General features: G+C 39.8%; 3 protein-coding genes and 1 pseudogene across 3 annotated transcripts in view; 3 read left to right on the top strand and 1 right to left on the bottom strand.

The window, feature by feature from the left end:
• The first annotated feature begins 4,069 nt into the window (after positions 1-4,069).
• On the top strand, positions 4,070-5,996 carry LOC118124525 (apoptosis regulator BAX-like). Its single transcript, XM_035182425.2, has one exon. It carries the CDS (start codon positions 4,195-4,197, stop codon positions 4,792-4,794), a length of 600 nt encoding a protein of 199 aa, XP_035038316.2. The 5' UTR covers positions 4,070-4,194; the 3' UTR covers positions 4,795-5,996.
• Positions 5,997-8,759: 2,763 nt separating this feature from the next.
• The window catches only part of LOC118124524 (transmembrane protein 106B), a 36,904-nt gene continuing 24,676 nt past the window's right edge, over positions 8,760-20,987 (bottom strand). Inside the window, exon 9 of the mRNA XM_035182424.2 lies at positions 8,760-10,048. The gene's annotated coding sequence lies outside the window, so the exon portion shown is untranslated. The remainder of the gene's footprint in view (positions 10,049-20,987) is intronic.
• On the top strand, positions 10,755-12,294 carry LOC118124528 (apoptosis regulator BAX-like). The gene has a single exon (XM_047344127.1). It carries the CDS (start codon positions 11,035-11,037, stop codon positions 11,632-11,634), a length of 600 nt encoding a protein of 199 aa, XP_047200083.1. The 5' UTR covers positions 10,755-11,034; the 3' UTR covers positions 11,635-12,294.
• LOC118124527 lies at positions 12,870-20,443 on the top strand (annotated as a pseudogene).

Here is a 20,987-nt window from a genome sequence, read left to right on the forward strand (position 1 = left end):
ACATATAAAACTGGTTGTGTGCTAGCGTTAAATTGTGACTGAAGAGGAGAGCGTCTCTTTGGAGAGATATTACACATTATTCCCAAATGTGAAAAGGAAGAGGTACACATTTTTCCCAGAATTTTAACAGTGAAATACTTTGATGATCATTTCTATTCATATGTGGTACAGAAGATGGATGAGTATGAAATGATTAATGTAAAAGATATAGCAGACATCAGACCACTAGACTTGCTATCTTCTTTTAATTGGAAACGCACTGTATTTAAATCCAAGATACAAATTGATTGTTTAAATTTTGTATTTCTATAAACTAATTTACCTTCGATATACCTGAGACAAACACCAAATGGTGCAGCCTGTCTTATGATCCTGCAGATTTATGATGGCGTGGCCTGATGTCTCCTGCAGCAGTAATTTGCAGGTTAGAGCATTGTTATTTAACTCTTTATTGAACTCCTGTGAATGTTCGCATGAATAGTTTGTTCAGTTAGTTTTTTAACTGGCTCTTAAAATTGAACAAGGCAATTGCAAAATGACTTATTAAAATGTATTTATTGTATTTTGTGTCTCTGACGGGTTTTACAGTTGTCAAATAGACTGATAATGCCCTTGTTATTCTACTGACTCAAATATGTTACTGAAAATCCAGTTTGAGGAATTATTTTTATTTAGCAAAAAATCATAAACAACAGAAAGATGTGTTCAATAACACATCTTTTAACAAACAGAAGTTACAGATGTAGTTTAATCTTCCCAACCTATTAGTTAAAAGGCTGTGATCACTTCAGGACTTCTTCTTTTGCTTTTGTTTATTGGCACAAATATGTCATGTCACCTCCCAGACGAGTGAATCCCCTGATTCAACTGAAATTAACAAATTTTACTCCATTTGTTAGTTTGACTTCTGGTGTGATGGTGCGTTCACTCCAGCGAGAGTGATACGATGATGATTTTTTAATCATCATCAAATAAGCCATTAAGTGAAATACACACGCACACACACGCACACACGCACACACACACACACACACACACACACACACACACACACACACACACACACACACACACACACACAGAATGCTTATCGTCTTTACTTTCGAATGCTGATTACTTTTCAGACCAGCCAGTCAGTCTGGGTCTGCAGGTTTGACTGCATTCAACCTGTTCTTTGACATCATGTCAAGATTATCAGTCCTCCCCCACCTGTCACTTGGATACCAAAACCAAAATTTAAAAGACAAAGGTCGGTAGAACAAAGACCTCCGGCAGGTTCCTTAGGTGTGGACAGAAAGCTTTGATAATACACACCAAGGCCGTAGTCATGAAGTGAACATTGGGGTGGACCAAAATCTCACAACTTATTATTAACACACAAGATGATTTTTTATGTATTTTGCCATTTAAATCAATTTGTTATACTGTATTTTAAGTCTAATGTGTGCTTTGGCAATATAAACATGTTTATGTGTATTTTATATAACTTTATATATTCTTTACATTATTATTTTTTAATTACAATTACATAAGTATATAAAATTATACAAAATATACATAAATATGTAAAATATTGAGATACAAATCAGGCCTGTAAAAGTTAACAATAAAATAAAGAGTTAACGCCAAGTCCTTTTAAAACCACACATTTTTTGACGGACGATAGACGCGCGGACGTTCTGTGATTATGACTCACAATGTCAATTTCATTCATGTGTTTAAATCAGTGGTCACCAGCCTTTTCGAGCCCAAGATCACTTTTTAATCACAAACTTAAGCCGAGATCTACCATTACATTACATTTCATTAAAGGCTGAATGTACAAGAAATAAATATACACAAAGAAGGGCAGTTGTGCATTTTCTCTGTTTATTCTGCTGTGAACCACAATGTGTATCTCTCTATGACACAAATGTATTTACAACACTTTCTGAACACGTTTCAAAGTAAAAGCACTCCAGCGTTTCACCTTCTGAATCCACTCATTTGTTCCAACGGGGCTTTGATTGTTATCGACAGAAAGATGCGCATCTTCATACCGTAGAGTCCTGACATTTACTTCAGTACATGAACCAACTTGTTCTTGAAGGAAATGCAGGAGATAAACCTGCAACTCCACCGCCAGTAGAAGACACACAGACGCGTGTGAAAAACAGACAACCGACACACAGCTGATCTGCGGCGCAACGACAGCCAGTGAGTCCAGAGAGTTGGGGGATCGACCGTGAAGACTGGGAGATCGACCAGTAGATCGCATTCGGCGGGTTGGCGACCACTGGTTGAAATCAATTTAGCTTACTTAGTTTTGGGTTTTATAATTGATTCAATGAGTTGGAAATAAACTCATGAGATGCAAGTATTCTAGTTTTAGCATACGATCAGATAAGAGCAGGTTTTATTGTGAAATATTAAACAGGGGAGGGTTATTCAAACTGAGAATCAAAATGGTTACTATTTTATTGAAACAGAAAGTGGAGGTGGTTCACAGAAACCAGCCTTTAGTGCAGTGGTTCTCAAACTTTTTCTGTCATGCCCCACTTTGGAGCTAGAATATTTTCCATGCCCCACCCGCTCCCCTGCCCCAACAAAATGGGCCAAGTTTAACATGTCTATTTACATAACATACACATGAACATTAAATTCACATTACTTTCAGGAATTTCTGATGTGCAAATAAAAAACCTTTTTCAAACAACTTTTTGTGACATTTGTCGCTTTTTTCAAAACATAGTGCAATAACTTTGCTTAAATTCAACTTAATTGAAGTACTTTTGGTGACATGTATCACTACATTCCTCCATCAGTCTGTACTTTTTCAAAAATAGAGAAAAAATAAATTCAATTATAATCACTTTGTTACAAAGATGATAAAGCTCAACCAAAAAGAACACATGCATGTGACTGGGGTGTAATGTTTCTCTAAGTGTCTTCTTATTTTTTGGGGTCTCATAGAGTTTTCAGACCTAAAATACACACTGGTCTCTCCTCATCTCCTACCGCATTCACTGTGAACCCAAGAGCAAGATAGGCTTCATCGTACTTTCTTTTCAACTTGGTTTTTGAACACTGTCTCTTGATTGTCACTGACCGGCTGCTTCACGTGAACGAGCTCTGATCTCACTGTGTGTGTATCTCTGAGCGAATGAGTGGGGGCGGAGCCCCGGGGCCTGTGTGTGTGCGCGCTGTCTGGGAGCGCACACTCACACACACACACGCACATAAACACATTCGCCAGCTCCTGGTATTTCATGCTGGCCTGATACGATGATGATTTAACAAATTAACGCGACGTTCCCTCACGTTCACGTTCAACATATGAAAACTGATTCGTAAAGTTCCCCGTTCGCGAAAAATATGCGCGACATGCACAACACTGTACAGGGAGCCACTGCAGAGGGGCTGAAGAGCCGTGGGTGGCCGACCCCTGGTTACGGCGAAAGAACGATTTGTTTTACTGTTCCGCCGTTACAGAGATGCGGACGTCAAAACATTAGTTCGGCTATAACATTAGTCCCGCCTCACATTTCCCCCTCCCGGTCGCGCGCCCCACAGGCATAACAGGTTTGAGAATCACTTCTTTAGTGAGACTTAACTGACTTACGCCGGGTTCACAAATGATGATGGTCTTCATAGCCCCCCCCCTCTCTTTCTCTCTCTGTCTGTCTGCTTGTGTGCTTGTAGTGGATGGGCAGAGGGGGACATTTAATTATGTGATTGTGAAAATTGGGAAAATTAAAACTCCAGGACAACAGAAGGGGAATACAAAGTATGGGAATGCATATTTGATAATTTATGTCGTATAAAATATGTCATTTATATCGTTTAAAATCATTTTTCAGTGTGTTTCCTGGCGCGATACGCTCGCGGCAAGCGGAAAAAATAGACTCGACGCCGAAACCATCGGTGCAGGGCGCGAGGCGCCCTTGGCGCTGCGCGGCGCATCGGGGGCGGAAAGGAGGCGCCTGGCTTTCCTTGGCACGGCGCGACGTGGCGCTGCGCTTCCGCGTCCTGTGTGAACCCGGCGTTATGAGTCATCTACTATCAACTCCACCTCTCACACACACACACACACACACACACACACAAAGCTCCGCCTACTGAACCGTCGAGAAGAGGAAGAGTCACTGAAGAGAAGCAGAGTCTCCGAGGAAGTTTCTCTTGAAGTTTTTAAGAGAAAGTTTGTACTTTTTAACCATGGCGTGTGAAAGTAACAGCGTGTCTGATGAGAGGATAGGAGAGGCCCTGATCAAAGAGGTCATTGAGGAGGAGCTGAAACACATACCCTCAGAGGACGTCCTGTCCTTCACCCTCCCTGCTGTGGAACTAAAGAATGAGCAGGAGGACAAGTTTGTGGACCAGCTGGGCACATTGGTCCGCAAAATTGGTGACAAAATAAAGGATGACGTGGAGATCCAAGATGGAATAGATGGGCTTGCACAAGGCTTCAAGTGGAACAGATTTATGGAAATGGCAGACAAGGCGTTTGAGCATGGAATCACCTGGGAGAAGATTGCTATTCTCTTCTATATTGCCGGCAAGTTGGCAGTCAAAATGGTGGAGGCTCATCTGCCTCAGTCAGTGGTGGAGATACTGAAGTGGACCGTGGACTATTTCAAAAAGTATCTCTTGGGCTGGATTCGGGGACGAGGAGGATGGATCTGCAGTTTCTCAGAACTGGCGGTGGCGTCCGTGCAGACCGCGTCATCCATGAGCTCTCACAGAGGAGGCCTTATCATCACCTTCTTCACCGGCATAGCTCTCGGAAGCTTCATCAGCTGGAGACTGACCAGATGACTCTGAGGCGCACCTTGTTGCCGTAAAGATGGTTATTTTCCCCTCTATTTTTTTTTACAATTTCTCTGCAAAACTTGAAAACTTGAGGGTGCCAGTAGAGCCAGAAACAGTCAAATCTGAAGCAGACAAACATCCTATGGAAACACACCACCCACTGTGTGTGAATGTAGCTGTGTGGCTCCCCTCTGTCCTCCTGCCTTCTTTCCTGTTTACCATCTCTTCATCATGGCACTGCTGTAAATTTTGTTTACAATGTTTGCAATGTTATGAGGTTCTCTGTTTAAACCTTTTAATTGAACACTGCTCTGTGCTGTTTGTTTTCTGTTGGGATAGTCATTGCTGAATTAAACTGGAAATTTCAACTTCCTAGGGCAGAACTTATTCTAAACTTGCCTGTTGCTATGGTGCAGTTGGAAAATGTACAAAAAAACAGGTTCATCCTACCTAGTTTATCTGTAATGAAGATTATATAATCACTATTTTCCATAAAATGAAACTGATTTTTGCTTTATTACTGTTCACGTGTGTGGCTTATATATCTTGAATGATTTACGGAACTGCTGTTATTTTCCATACATTGCATGAATGCTATTTCATTGGTCTGTTACACAACAGACATAATATTCAGACCACTTTTCAAATTAAAAGCTCTGTAATTAAAATCAATATGGAACATTACAGCAACCAAAGGGATGTTGTGCTTTTACTTTGATTGAAATCATCACCTTTGCTGTGTTTCTGTTTCTCAGGCTGAGATTTCCTTTCCAATGGTCTCTTTTTTATTCAATTATTTACATTGAATGTATCGTTTTTCCAAATTGCACCAATCTCAGCACTGCACTATTTCAGTTAATTTACAATTCACATACAAAGATGTGATGTTATCAGTGTCTTGATTCTTTGAGTATGATAACAAAGTTAAGGTTTTTTATAACCATATTTAATCATAAAGATAAAACAGAAATGCTTGAGAGCAGATTTGGAATAATGTCGTTATAGAGGTAAGGCCATTTAGCCTTAGCTGACACGAAAAATGTAACATTGTGCAGGGGGGAGTGGAGGGGGACATCAAAGTGCAATAGTCTGGGGCATGTGTGTGCGTGAAAGATGTGAGATGGGTACAGTAAACTGTGAATGTGTAGTGTGTGGAGCCCTTTGAGCCGTTGATAACAAGCTGTTGATAAAAGTGCTATATACATGCAGTCCGTTTGCCTTTTACCATTTTGTAGGGTGAGGTTAGTAGATAGAAAAAAACAACCTCACTCCTTGATTGTAAAACTTTATTCAAAACACATACAGAGCAACAACATGTCAGAAGAGGTAGGAGTCATGTTTTTAAAGTTATTGTTCAAGTGGGTTGTTAAGGGTTTATGTTAGAGTCCTAAATAAATAATACTACTACAGTGAAGTTTTCATAGGGATTGTTAAAGGTGCATTTTGGATTAAATAACAATTCAAGTTAGCTTTTCTATATAGGAACAAAAGTTACAGATGTAGTTTAATCTTCCCAACCTATTAGTTATATTTCTATGAAGACAGAATAAACACAATTTAATATAAACTGAACAAACATTGCTTCTCCATGTTGACTTTAATATACATATACCTATGTTTCTGCTGTTTAAACTCATAACTGTGTACAAAGCAGCCTCTTCTGTGGAGCAGCTTTTACTCCACGAGAGCAGGTGGATATGAAAACACATGGTGAAACACAGCCAGAAAGATCTGGGGCCTCATTTATATCAGTTTCGCCACTTCTCACGCAAACGTTGGGATTTATATAAACAAACTTGACGGCAAAATTTGCACATTTCCACGAAAACGTACCCATGCGTACGAACATTTTGGAGATGGCGATGCAGACGTGAGGTGGTGAACTGAAGCCAGATTGATGACCCACTTCATCATTAACACTAAAACTAACTTTAATTTAATTGAAGAAGACATAAAACACCTTACAGCAAATTAAGTTTAGATACAAATAAACAGTGGAGTTGCAGAGCCGAGTCATTAATAGGTTTTTATAATGTCTTCTAACACTGTGCGTGAATGAATGGATGAGGAGGAAACGAGGGTTCAGCGATCACAAAGAGTTTTTGTAACCATGACGATGACTGATCAGCTGATATAGATTCTATAGATCTGTGATCTTTGTGCTGAACTGAGTCCAGTAACACACAGATCGACCGACGGAACCGAACCATCCCAGTACAAACACGAGCATATAATAATAATTCTGTTAGATTCTATAGATTGAGGACATCACATCTGTCTCTGAATTTAATAATCCTGCAGTTTTGGATGATTAAACTACGAACAGGCGATACAACAAGTCCCCTCACATTCTGATAGTGTTTTTCTTTTGACTCCACCTTTGAATTGGATCTTTTTTTTATTTCAGGCTCCGTTCACTCTATCGTGCTCACTCTCAATTACTCTAATAACAGCAGCAGCAGCAGCGTATCAGTGTATTTTCTTTATTAGTGACATCACTGCTTTCCCATAAAATCTCTCTTCACCTCCACCTGACTAACAAACACCTCGATGTCAGTGTTGTGCCATAATGCATCAAACGTGATACCATAAAATGGTGTGCCTTTCGGCATTCAATAAATTTGGTTGTCAAGATAAAAATATTAAATATTAATATTTGATTATTAATATTAAATAATAACTTTAATTGATTAAAGTTACCTCGGGGGCACCACCCTTCAAAGGAAGGGAAAAGATAGCCAATTTATTGATTAAGTCTCATAAAGGTTCTAACTACAAATTTGGAACTCTGATTAACAATTAAATTAATAACTATAACCAAAATTACCATATAGATAGTTAGCTAAGTTGAAAGATATGGGGTTCTTGACAGTGTAGAGGTTGGCGAAATTCACTTATGCAACATTAATGAAAAAACATTTGTGAAAGAAAAACATTTAGTATGAATATAATAAAGTATCAAAACACAAATTACTAACGGTCTAATTGCTAAACAAAGATAGGTATGTGTGTATACATGTGTGTGTGTCTGTGTGAGTCAGCGTGCTTTCAAGATGGTCGCTGGCCAAAGAGACAACACCCTTCCCCCACCTATTGGAATGTTTACGACCTGTAGAGATAATGAGGTGAAGAGTTATGCGTGTGTCTGTGTGTGTGCCAAATTAGAGAAAGTTACTAGATTGGATGCAACGAAAGACTGTGAAGAGCATAACAGACTAACATTACTTTCTCAATAACTTGTACCCAAAATACCACAACACCACAAATCAAACTTATAAACCTCACACAGAATCGAATAAACAGTCTTGCTTAGCCTAGTATAATTATTAAGCCCAGTTGTGTTACCAGTCCGTGGAAAGGGGAAAAAGGAAGTTGCTGTGCAGTTCGCAGTTTTGTGTCGTCTTGCTGGTTTCGGTTGGGCGGTGTAGCTCAGTTGCTGGCTGAAGTTTGCAAGCAGGACATCGAGTCGCTGCTAGGATGTTGGAAGAGCTTGGAGGGCGAGGAGGTTTCCTTGGTGAGATGAGCTGGAAGCTGCACCTTTGTGCTCCTCTCGAAGAGTTGGATGGGAAGAGAAGATGTGAGCTGGAGAAGAGGCTCCACAGCCTTCTCTCCATTGAGGGAGTTTAGAAAGAGACAGATCGAGGTTTCAGAGAACTTGAGACCAATAATAAAATGTGCCCTTTAAATAGACTTATGTAGTGCATTATGGTTTAAATGTTATAAATAATAATGATGTTTTTCAGCTTATTTTTCTAACAAACGCCCTTTTTTCACAAATCCAAGATTATGTAAGAGCATTGTCATGATAACAGATGTTATATTTCAGTCGACATTAGAAAACATTGAATCCAATACTTAGCTTTCAGCATGTGAGGCAGGAAAACAGAGCAATCACAACAACCCTTTAGGCTACTAGATACTCTGGATAATAACTACAGTTGAAATATGATGGTGACTCATGTAACTATGAACCTAATCTTACATCATGGAAACGACAGATGTGCCACCACTTCTTATATTGAAATTAGTTCTGGCATCAAACCTCAACACTGCAAACAAAGATATCAAAAACAAAGTTGGTATTGAAATTCTGGTATTATTTTGGCACTTATATTAGAGATAAAATCAGCAGTCCTACATAAACAAAAGAAGACAACTTAATGAAGCAGCGACAACACTTTTGTTAGTGAAACGGAAATGAACTGCTCTCAGCTTTCAGACGGTGGTGGAAGATAAAACTCCACATCGCCTCACATTCTCATACACTACAACACACAAGAGGTGGAAAAGAGAACGGAAAAGTCAGAGCTGCACCTGGACCATCAAACACACACCCACGTTTGCAACTGAACAGCAGGCCACCTAAACCAGTCGACATTGTGGAGTGCACACTGCATTCATCAGGGAGAAAAGGTTTGAGACATTCGATAGAATTATATATTAGCATCTCATAATAATTAGATTCATATTTCAACATTCTGAGATTTGAAAATATCATATAATTAAAAGAGACTCACAAATATAGGCTCTGTATCTTAAGTCATGAGAAGCATACCTCCCAATTACAAGATATGGATCTCAGAGTTAAACAAATATTTCGTTTACTTTATGAAATATCGATATAATGATTTAACTAAATCTAATTATATTATATTGTAGCAAATTCTCCTCTCTTAATTTCAAGGTAATGATTTTGTAATTTTAAAAGAGCTTAGATATTTTTTCTCCCAACTGTCAAATACAGGTCTTGTAGTTATGACACGTGTAAACTGTAATTGCACTGTTTACTACTTACTGCAAGTATCTTTTCATAACTACAAGTATTATTTTTGCTTAACTGTTTCCTTACAATTACGAGTCATGGGTCTTGTAAATATGAAACGCCTTTGTATTATTTCAAACACGAGTTAAGAGAAACTTAGTACTTAGTAGATAAGGATCTCATAATTATGAAACAGTTAACTTGTAATTGTGACAGAAACATCTTTTGGATACAGATCTCTTAATTAGCAAAGCGCTCCTGTATTTATAAGGTTGGGTTGATTTGCTTTCTTTGCTGAATGCAATGTGCGTCCGCACACACACATCAACACTTTTGCTTTGCAAACTTTCCTGGGTGCAATTCTTATCTCAGTGTGGACTTTGTTAGTGTTGGTTTTGAATTCCAATCCACAGTATCATGTCAACAGCAGATTGTTAGACCCTGCAGGTATAGAAGAAGAGGGAACACCGTAAACCACCTAAGGTGACCATCCAGGGCCTGAGTCAGGGGAGGTGGGGTTACTCAGCAGGATGTGGGATGTTGAAGGGCTGGGGCATCCCTCTGATAGAGGTGGTGTTCCCTCCACAGTCCACATACTGGTACATCTCCTGAGACACCTGCTCCACGTGGCCAAAGTACGTTGTTGTGACAGTCACTCTGCAGAGGGTGGTAAGGCACAGGTTGGAGCTTACACAGTCAACTCACTGGCGTACATTGATTATTGCAGCTTTTAATAACTACACAACACGTTTGATTCCATGACAACAAATCACATTAACTTTGCTTTATTCCACAGAAAGAAATTAAAATATTGATGCCATTCTCGTGTCTGTGGGATAAATATGAAGCTACAGTTTAGACGTGGATTATAAACATTGTAAACACGTACATTTTTAAAATTAAATAATCAGAATTTAAGGCCTTAAAACATTAAGATACTATGTACAGTCTTAAATATGTTTAGGTAGGTCTTAATTATGTTAACATTCATTGACTCATGGCCTATCCTTGATACTCAGACATGAGTGATAATGAAATTTCAATTTCATTCATGTGTGAACATAAACTTAGCTAACTTAGTATTGGCTTTTATAATTCATTCAATGAGTTGGAAATAAATGTAATTTCAGGATATGGTATGAACTCATGAGATGCAAGTATTCTAGTTTTAGCATACGATCAGATAAGAGCAGCTTTTATTGTGAAATATTAAACAGGGGAGGGTTATTAAAACTGAGAATCAAAATGGTTTCTATTTTAGTGAAACAGAAAGTGGAAGTGGTTCACAGAAACCAGCCTTTAGTGAGACTTAACTGACTTATGACTCATCTACTATCAACTCCACCTCTCACACACACACACACACACACACACAAAGCTCCGCCTACTGAACCGTCGAGAAGAGGAAGAGTCACTGAAGAGAAGCAGAGTCTCCGAGGAAGTTTCTCTTGAAGTTTTTAAGAGAAAGTTTGTACTTTTTAACCATGGCGTGTGAAAGTAACAGCATGTTTGATGAGAGGATAGGAGAGGCCCTGATCAGAGAGGTCATTGAGGAGGAGCTGAAACACATACCCTCAGAGGACGTCCTGTCCTTCACCCTCCCTGCTGTGGAACTAAAGAATGAGCAGGAGGACAAGTGTGTGGACCAGCTGGGCACATTGGTCCGCAAAATTGGTGACAAATTAAAGGATGACGTGGAGATCCAAGATGGAATAGATGGGCTTGCACAAGGCTTCAAGTGGAACAGCTTTAAGGAAATGGGAGACAAGGCGTTTGAGCATGGAATCACCTGGGAGAAGATTGCTATTCTCTTCTATGTTGCCGGCAAGTTGGCAGTCAAAATGGTGGAGGCTCATCTGCCTCAGTCAGTGGTGGAGATCCTGAAGTGGACCGTGGACTATTTCAAAAAGTATCTCTTGGGCTGGATTCGGGGACGAGGAGGATGGATCTGCAGTTTCTCAGAATTGGCGGTGGCGTCCATGCAGACCGCGTCATCCATGAGCTCTCACAGAGGAGGCCTTATCATCACCTTCTTCGCCGGCATAGCTCTCGGAAGCTTCATCAGCTGGAGACTGACCAGTTGACTCTGAGGCGCACCTTGTTGCCATAAAGATGGTTATTTTCCCCTCTACTTTTCTCTGCAATTTCTCTGCAAAACTTGAAAACTTGAGGGTGACAGCGATGACTCTAGAGCTGCAGCCAAAGTTTGAGAAACAGTGAAGTCTCTTCACCATGGCACCGCTGTAAATTTAGTTTTGTGGTCAGCAATGTAATGAGGTACTCTGTTTAAACCTTCTAATTGAACACTGCTCTGTGCTGCTTGTTTCCTGTGGGGATAGGCATTGTTAAATTAAACTTGAAATTTTAAGTTCCTAGTGTGGTATGTTGTTTTAATCCACCTAGTTTACCTGTAATTAAGATTTTATAGTCAATATTTTTCATAAAATGAAACAGATTTTGCTTTATTACTGTTCACGTGTGTGGCTTATAAAACTTGAATGATTTACGGAACTGCTGTTATTTTCTATACATTGCATGTATGCTTTTTCAGGGGTCTGTTAAACAACTGACATAATCTTCACAACTATTTCAAAATCAAAGCTGTGTAATTCAGATCAATATGAAGCATTACAGCAACAAAATGAATGTTGTTTTTTTACTTGGATGGAGATCATCATCTTTGCGGTGTTTCTGTGTCTCAGTTTGATATGTTGGGAAAAAAAATATATATATTTATAAAAAAAGTTTCCAATGGTCATTTTTTTGTTCAACTGTTATTAACATTGAATGTATCTGTCTTACTGAACATTACACTGCCTACACGTTTACACAAAAGAGAACCTCAGTGCTGCTTTTCAATATGTTTCCAAAATATGTAAATTCAATCCAGTCCACAGGCCAAACCGAGGTCTGACAACTAAACCAGCAGTGTGTGAAAGATCCACACCTCTCCCAGACACGCGCACACACACACACACACACACACACACAGCTCCACCTAGTGAACCGTCAAGAAGAGGTTTTAAAGGTCCCATATTTTACACCTTTCTGGGTCTTAATTTGAGGTATTGGTCCCCTAAGATGATAAATCAGTGGTTTAAAGTCGAAAAAGCTGCTGCAATGTGTATTTCCATGTCCTCTCTTCTGCCTCGCTCTGGAGCTGCAGACAGAACAGGCTGTTTTCGCCTGCCTCTTGAGCCTCTCCTCTGATTGGCTGACTGCACTTTGAGTGACACGCAACCAGGCCTATCACCGGACTCAATCTGGCACATTTGACGATCTCTCTGGTAAACACAGCTGAAAGACACGTTGTTATGTTTGCAGCTATAGAAGACCAGCCACACATTTGCAGTAGGTTACAACAGGATGTTTCTGAATGGTAAGTTACACCGTCCTCATGTTTGTTCAAGTTTTAGCAGGACAGTCGGTCAATGTAGCAGAACCCCTGTCCATGTTAGTGTGTATTGTATCTCTCTGTGTACGGTGGATGCTCATCCTCCTTCCTGGCTGGTGGTGAAGACACAGATGCGGATTGGAACGGCATCAATCCCAAACCTCCAATCATCCTGAAGCACTTAAGCTTTAACAATGCTGTGTGAAAGTAACAGCGTGTCTGATGAGAGGATAGGAGAGGCCCTGATCAAAGAGGTCATTGAGGAGGAGCTGAAACATCGCTCATCCTCCCTGGTGTGGAACTAAAGAATGAGCAGGCGGACAAGTTTGTGGACCAGCTGGGCACATTGGTTCGCAAAATGGTGACAAAATAAAGGATGACTTGGAGATCCAAGATGGAATAGATGGGCTTGCATGAGGCTTCAAGTGGGTCAGATTTAAGGAAATGGCAGACAAGGTGTTTGAGCATGGAATCACCTGGGAGAAGATTGCTATTCTCTTCTATATTGCCGGCAAGTTGGCAGTCAAAATGGTGGAGGCTCATCTGCCTCAGTCAGTGATGGAGATCCTGAGGACCCGGACCTACAACCAAAACAGAACGTTATGATTTAAAACCTGACGGGGCGCTTCTATTTGTAACCGGCGCAGCTTTTGTAGTCTTTACGGTAGTGGTTTAGCAGATGAGGAAACGCACAGACCAATTGCATGCGAGTTAAGCCATTCCACGTGATATTACTCAGCCAATCAAGTCTGTGCATTCCAGGCGGTAAACATTGCGACTCTAGGGTTAACCCTAACCCTGCGGACAGATGAGAGAGGTAGAGGCAAGTTACACACGAAAAGACGGTAGAAAGAAAAAGAAAGATAGCGATACAGGTAGAGAAAACAAAGGGAGAGATACAGAGGAGTGAGACGGAGAAAGGGAGAGAAACAGAGGAGTGAGACGGAGAAAGGGAAAGAAACAGAGGAGTGAGACGGAGAAAGGGAGAGAAACAGGAGTGAGACGGAGAAAGTTGAGAAACAGAGGAGTGAGATGGAGAAAGGGAGAGAAACAGGAGTGAGACGGAGAAAGGGAGAGAAACAGAGGAGTGAGACGGAGAAAGTGGAGAAACAGGAGTGAGACGGAGAAAGGGAGAGAAACAGGAGTGAGACGGAGAAAGGGAGAGAAACAGGAGTGAGACGGAGAAATGGAGAGAAACAGGAGTGAGACGGAGAAAGGGAGAGAAACAGAGGAGTGAGACGGAGAAAGGGAAAGAAACAGAGGAGTGAGACGGAGAAAGGGAGAGAAACAGGAGTGAGACGGAGAAAGGGAGAGAAACAGGAGTGAGACGGAGAAAGTTGAGAAACAGAGGAGTGAGATGGAGAAAGGGAGAGAAACAGGAGTGAGACAGAGAAAGGGAGAGAAACAGAGGAGTGAGACGGAGAAAGTGGAGAAACAGGAGTGAGACGAAAGGGGAGAGAAACAGAGGAGTGAGACGGAGAAAGGAGAGAAACAGGAGTGAGACGGAGAAAGTGGAGAAACAGGAGTGAGACGGAGAAAGTGGAGAAACAGGAGTGAGATGGAGAAAGTGGAGAAACAGGAGTGAGACGGAGAAAGTGGAGAAACAGAGGTGAGATGGAGAAAGTTGAGAAACAGGAGTGAGATGGAGAAAGTGGAGAAACAGGAGTGAGATGGAGAAAGTTGAGAAACAGGAGTGAGACGGAGAAAGTGGAGAAACAGGAGTGAGATGGAGAAAGTGGAGAAACAGGAGAGAGGCAGAAAGTGGAGAAACAGGAGTGAGACGGAGAAAGTTGAGAAACAGGAGTGAGATGGAGAAAGGGGAGAAACAGGAGTGAGACGGAGAAAGTGGAGAAACAGGAGTGAGATGGAGAAAGGGAGAGAAACAGAAGAGTGAGACGGGAGGGAGAGAAACAGACGAACAAAGTGGGGGAGTGGGATATAAGAGGGGAAGAAAGTGATTATAAAACTGTTCAATTGTTAAGATGTGTTGAGATTTATTATCTGTAAAATTGGTTGAGACTTTTGAGTCAAGATGTGAAACAGAAAAAGGGAAATTCAAGCTTTTGCTCCCTTTATTTTATTTTTCTGAAGTTAACCCCTTTATTTGAACATGCACAATTTTCACATTTTATTTATTTTCTCTTATTTTGAAATGCAGCCCTACTTTTATTTAGTTAATGAGAGAACATTATACATATCTGCAATCATACATATATGTTCAGTTCTATGTTATGTGACAATAAATATTGTCAAAAAGTTTTTGAATCGTACTGAATTCATTTGATTTGACAGTCAGGTATTTAGTACATGCAGATGTTGATACAACTACTAGGCTACTTAAATATATATCACACTAAATAGTTAGACATTAAGATCTTCCGGACTTTTGCTTCAAGAAATTTTCTCTAACTGGACCTCTTTAAATTTTAGTTGAATACCCCTGCTATAGACAGAGAGGTATATGGCTTTGGCAAAATATTAGAGCCTTTGTTGGATGATATTCAATCTCTTGAAACAAAATGGATGGAGTTTGAAATTGAGGGTCAGAGTTCTCTGCTCTATGGCACTATCTGCCTCCTGACTGCTGATAATCATGTTTGCCATTCACTTGGAGGGTTTTTGGAAAGCTTCTCAGCCAACGAATTTTGCCATTTCTGTCAAACTGACAGACAAGCTGCCCAGCATGTGTTTGATGATAATCATCAGGACTTTCGCAATAAAGTAAACTTTAAAGAAAATGTCATGCTTAATAATCCAACTCTAACTGGTATAAAGGGAGATTCCTGCATTTTAGAGGGCGTGGCTCTAATTGAAGTCAAATTACTTTTGAAACATTTAATCTACAATGAAAAGCTTTTCACCTGAGAGCAGTTCAATTACAGACTGGTAAGCTTTGATTACAGTTTTGCAAATGAGAAAAACAAACCTAGTGTCATTCTTAACCTGAGAACATCAGAGAATCCTATAAAACAAACAGCCTGTCAGAGGTGGTGCCTCTTACTCTTTTACCCTTCCTAATAGGAGATTTTATAAGAGAGCATGATCAGCATTGGAAATTGTTCCTTCTACTCAGAGAAATATGCAGTATAGTATTTCCCCAGTTGTCAGCAAAGGACGTGCTGTCTTTTAAAAGCAGTTGGACATAGATCACCACAATGTATTCAAGAGTCTTTATCCTGACAGACAGCTCACCCCCAAACATCATTTTATGATTCACTATTGGTGCATGATATTAAAGTTCGGCCCACTTTTGAAGTAATGGTGTATGAGATTTGAGAGTAGGCATGGCCCTCTCAAAAGGCATGCTCATGTTGTGTGTAACTTCATAAATATTTCTAAGACTTTGGCCTATAAGAATCAAATTCAAAGTTCGTTTGACTGGAAATTTAGTGAACCCCTTCGAAAAAAAAATGTGTCAGTTACAAAAGCTTTCCCGGTCATGGTCGGTTCTTTGGAGAAAAGTGATCTGTTCATTGAAAATTTGAAAGCACTTGGGTTTAATATTAGCACTTGCAGCACAATTCATGTGGCTCACTCTGTCTGTGCACTTGGACGGACATGAAGAGTAAGAGTCTCTTTGGAGAGATATTACACATTATTCCCAAATGTGAATGTTCGCATGAATAGTTTGTTCAGTTAGTTTTTTAACTGGCTCTTAAAATTGAACAAGGCAATTGCAAAATGAGTTGTTAAAATGTATTTATTATATTTTGTGTCTCTGACGGGTTTTACAGTTGTCAAATAGACTGATAATGCCCTTGTTATTCTACTGACTCAAATATGTTACTGAAAATCCAGTTTGAGGATTTATTTTTATTTTGCAAAAAAACATAAACAACAGAAAGATGTGTTAAATAACACATCTTTTAACGAACAACAGTTACAGATGTAGTTTAATCTTCCCAACCTATAAGTTAAAAGGCTGTGATCACTTCAGGACTTCTTCTTTTGCTTTTGTTTATTGGCACAAATATGTCATGTCACCTCCCAGACGAGTGAATCCCCTGATTCAACTGAAATTAACAAATTTTACTCCAATTGTTATTTTGACTTCTGGTGTGATGAAGCCATAACTCTTTAATTGCAAACATTAGATTAAAAACATGTCTTCTGATTGTGGAAAGATTAAAAACAAACGTACTTTCTTTTAAAAGCTGGACAACTACAACACACAGACATTTGAAATTGTGACCACCTGCCACCATCAGAATGTTCACCTCTAACTTTAAATTCCAAACTAATAAGTCAAAGATTATTCCTCAATAATGGTTTGCCATAAAAACTGGGTGAAACATGGGTGATTGACAGCTGAGACTGACTTGTGATTGGTCAAGCATGTGCATCATTGACCCTGTTCAGACCGCTAAGTACGTGTGTTCACACCTGGCATTAAAATGTGTCCTGAATGTGTCGATACATCCGATGTCGAGTAACTTCTGCTGTGAGCTGACTGGCAAAGATATGGCGACTTCAAGTGGAACTGCAGCAAATTCTGTAATTTCTTTACAACAACACACTTTCGCTGAACTGAACTAATCAGTTTACAAATGATGAACGTAAGCGGCGTTCACTCCAGCGAGAGTGATACGATGATGATTTTTAATCATCATCAAATAAGCCATTAAGTGAAATACACACACACACACACACACACACACACACACACACACACACACACACACACACACACACACACACAGAATGCTTATCGTCTTTACTTTCGAATGCTGATTACTTTTCAGACCAGCCAGTCAGTCTGGGTCTGCAGGTTTGACTGCATTCAACCTGTTCTTTGACATCATGTCAAGATTATCAGTCCTCCCCCACCTGTCACTTGGATACCAAAACCAAAATTTAAAAGACAAAGGTCGGTAGAACAAAGACCTCCGGCAGGTTCCTTAGGTGTGGACAGAAAGCTTTGATAATACACACCAAGGCCGTAGTCATGAAGTGAACATTGGGGTGGACCAAAATCTCACAACTTATTATTAACACACAAGATGATTTTTTATGTATTTTGCCATTTAAATCAATTTGTTATACTGTATTTTAAGTCTAATGTGTGCTTTGGCAATATAAACATGTTTATGTGTATTTTATATAACTTTATATATGTTTTACATTATTATTTTTTAAATACAATTACATAAGTATATAAAATTATACAAAATATAGACGCGCGGACGTTCTGTGATTATGACTCACAATGTCAATTTCATTCATGTGTTTAAATCAGTGGTCACCAGCCTTTTCGAGCCCAAGATCACTTTTTAATCACAAACTTAAGCCGAGATCTACCATTACATTACATTTCATTAAAGGCTGAATGTACAATAAATAAATATACACAAAGAAGGGCAGTTGTGCAACTTTTTCCATTCAATTCACAATATTCAAATTAATATCATTCATATTTACAATGCAAAATATGAAGCTTCTCAGTTCCACAACATGTTCTGCAGAGGAGCTGCTACTGCAGCACAATGTTTGTACATATAGGCTTTGATTTGAATATGGCCACAAATATGATTATTACCCTGTATGAAAGAAGTCCCTTGTACTAAAATAAATACCAGTACTACACAGTATGAAGCTGTGCATCTTCTGCTCTTGCAAATATTTCACAATAATAACCCCTTTTTAAACAAGGGAATGGATTCCATCAACAGAAACGCTGGAGTGCTTTTATTTTGAAAAGGCATACAGAAAGTGTTGCAACCATTTCTTTGTGACATAAATTCATCAGATAAACATTAAAAATCAGGTTAAAGATAATTTTTTCTGTTTATTCTGCTGTGAACCACAATGTGAATCTCTCTATGACACAAATGTATTTACAACACTTTCTGAACACGTTTCAAAGTAAAAGCACTCCAGCGTTTCACCTTCTGAATCCACTCATTTGTTCCAACGGGGCTTTGATTGTTTTCGACAGAAAGAGGCGCGACGACAGCCAGTGAGTCCAGAGAGTTGGGGGATCGACCGTGAAGACTGGGAGATCGACCAGTAGATCGCATTCGGCGGGTTGGCGACCACTGGTTGAAATCAATTTAGCTAACTTAGTATTGGGTTTTATAATTGATTCAATGAGTTGGAAATAAACTCATGAGATGCAAGTATTCTAGTTTTAGCATACGATCAGATAAGAGCAGGTTTTATTGTGAAATATTAAACAGGGGAGGGTTATTCAAACTGAGAATCAAAATGGTTACTATTTTATTGAAACAGAAAGTGGAAGTGGTTCACAGAAACCAGCCTTTAGTGGAACTTACCTGACTTATGACTCATCTACTATCAACTCCACCTCTCACACACACACACACACACAAAGCTCCGCCTACTGAACCGTCGAGAAGAGGAAGAGTCACTGAAGAGAAGCAGAGTCTCCGAGGAAGTTTCTCTTGAAGTTTTTCAGAGAAAGTTTGTACTTTTTAACCATGGCGTGTGAAAGTAACAGCGTGTCTGATGAGAGGATAGGAGAGGCCCTGATCAGAGAGGTCATTGAGGAGGAGCTGAAACACATACCCTCCGAGGACGTCCCGTCCTTCACCCTCCCTGCTGTGGAACTAAAGAATGAGCAGGAGGACAAGTGTGTGGACCAGCTGGGCACATTGTTCCGCAAAATTGGTGACAAATTAAAGGATGACGTGGAGATCCAAGATGGAATAGATGGGCTTGCACAAGGCTTCAAGTGGAACAGCTTTAAGGAAATGGAAGACAAGGCGTTTGAGCATGGAATCACCTGGGAGAAGATTGCTGCGCTCTTCTATGTTGCCGGCAAGTTGGCAGTCAGAATGGTGGAGGCTCATCTGCCTCAGTCAGTGGTGGAGATCCTGAAGTGGACCGTGGACTATTTCAAAAAGTATCTCTTGGGCTGGATTCGGGACGAGGAGGATGGATCTGCAGTTTCTCAGAATTGGCGGTGGCGTCCGTGCAGACCGCGTCATCCATGAGCTCTCACAGAGGAGGCCTTATCATCACCTTCTTCGCCGGCATAGCTCTCGGAAGCTTCATCAGCTGGAGACTGACCAGTTGACTCTGAGGCGCACCTTGTTGCCATAAAGATGGTTATTTTCCCCTCTACTTTTCTCTGCAATTTCTCTGCAAAACTTGAAAACTTGAGGGTGACAGCGATGACTCTAGAGCTGCAGCCAAAGTTTGAGAAACAGTGAAGTCTCTTCACCATGGCACCGCTGTAAATTTAGTTTTGTGGTCAGCAATGTAATGAGGTACTCTGTTTAAACCTTCTAATTGAACACTGCTCTGTGCTGCTTGTTTCCTGTGGGGATAGGCATTGTTAAATTAAACTTGAAATTTTAAGTTCCTAGTGTGGTATGTTGTTTTAATCCACCTAGTTTACCTGTAATTAAGATTTTATAGTCAATATTTTTCATAAAATGAAACAGATTTTGCTTTATTACTGTTCACGTGTGTGGCTTATAAAACTTGAATGATTTACGGAACTGCTGTTATTTTCTATACATTGCATGTATGCTTTTTCAGGGTCTGTTAAACAACTGACATAATCTTCACAACTATTTCAAAATCAAAGCTGTGTAATTCAGATCAATATGAAGCATTACAGCAACAAAATGAATGTTGTTTTTACTTGGATGGAGATCATCATCTTTGCGGTGTTTCTGTGTCTCAGTTTGATATGTTGGGAAAAAAAAAATATATATTTATAAAAAAAGTTTCCAATGGTCATTTTTTTGTTCAACTGTTATTAACATTGAATGTATCTGTCTTACTGAACATTACACTGCCTACACGTTTACACAAAAGAGAACCTCAGTGCTGCTTTTCAATATGTTTCCAAAATATGTAAATTCAATCCAGTCCACAGGCCAAACCGAGGTCTGACAACTAAACCAGCAGTGTGTGAAAGATCCACACCTCTCCCAGACACGCGCACACACACACACACACACACACACACACACACACACACACACAGACACACACAGCTCCACCTAGTGAACCGTCAAGAAGAGGTTTTAAAGGTCCCATATTTTACACCTTTCTGGGTCTTAATTTGAGGTA

This window comes from Hippoglossus stenolepis, chromosome 17 (assembly GCF_022539355.2).
Source record: "Hippoglossus stenolepis isolate QCI-W04-F060 chromosome 17, HSTE1.2, whole genome shotgun sequence".
Lineage (NCBI taxonomy): Eukaryota > Metazoa > Chordata > Actinopteri > Pleuronectiformes > Pleuronectidae > Hippoglossus > Hippoglossus stenolepis.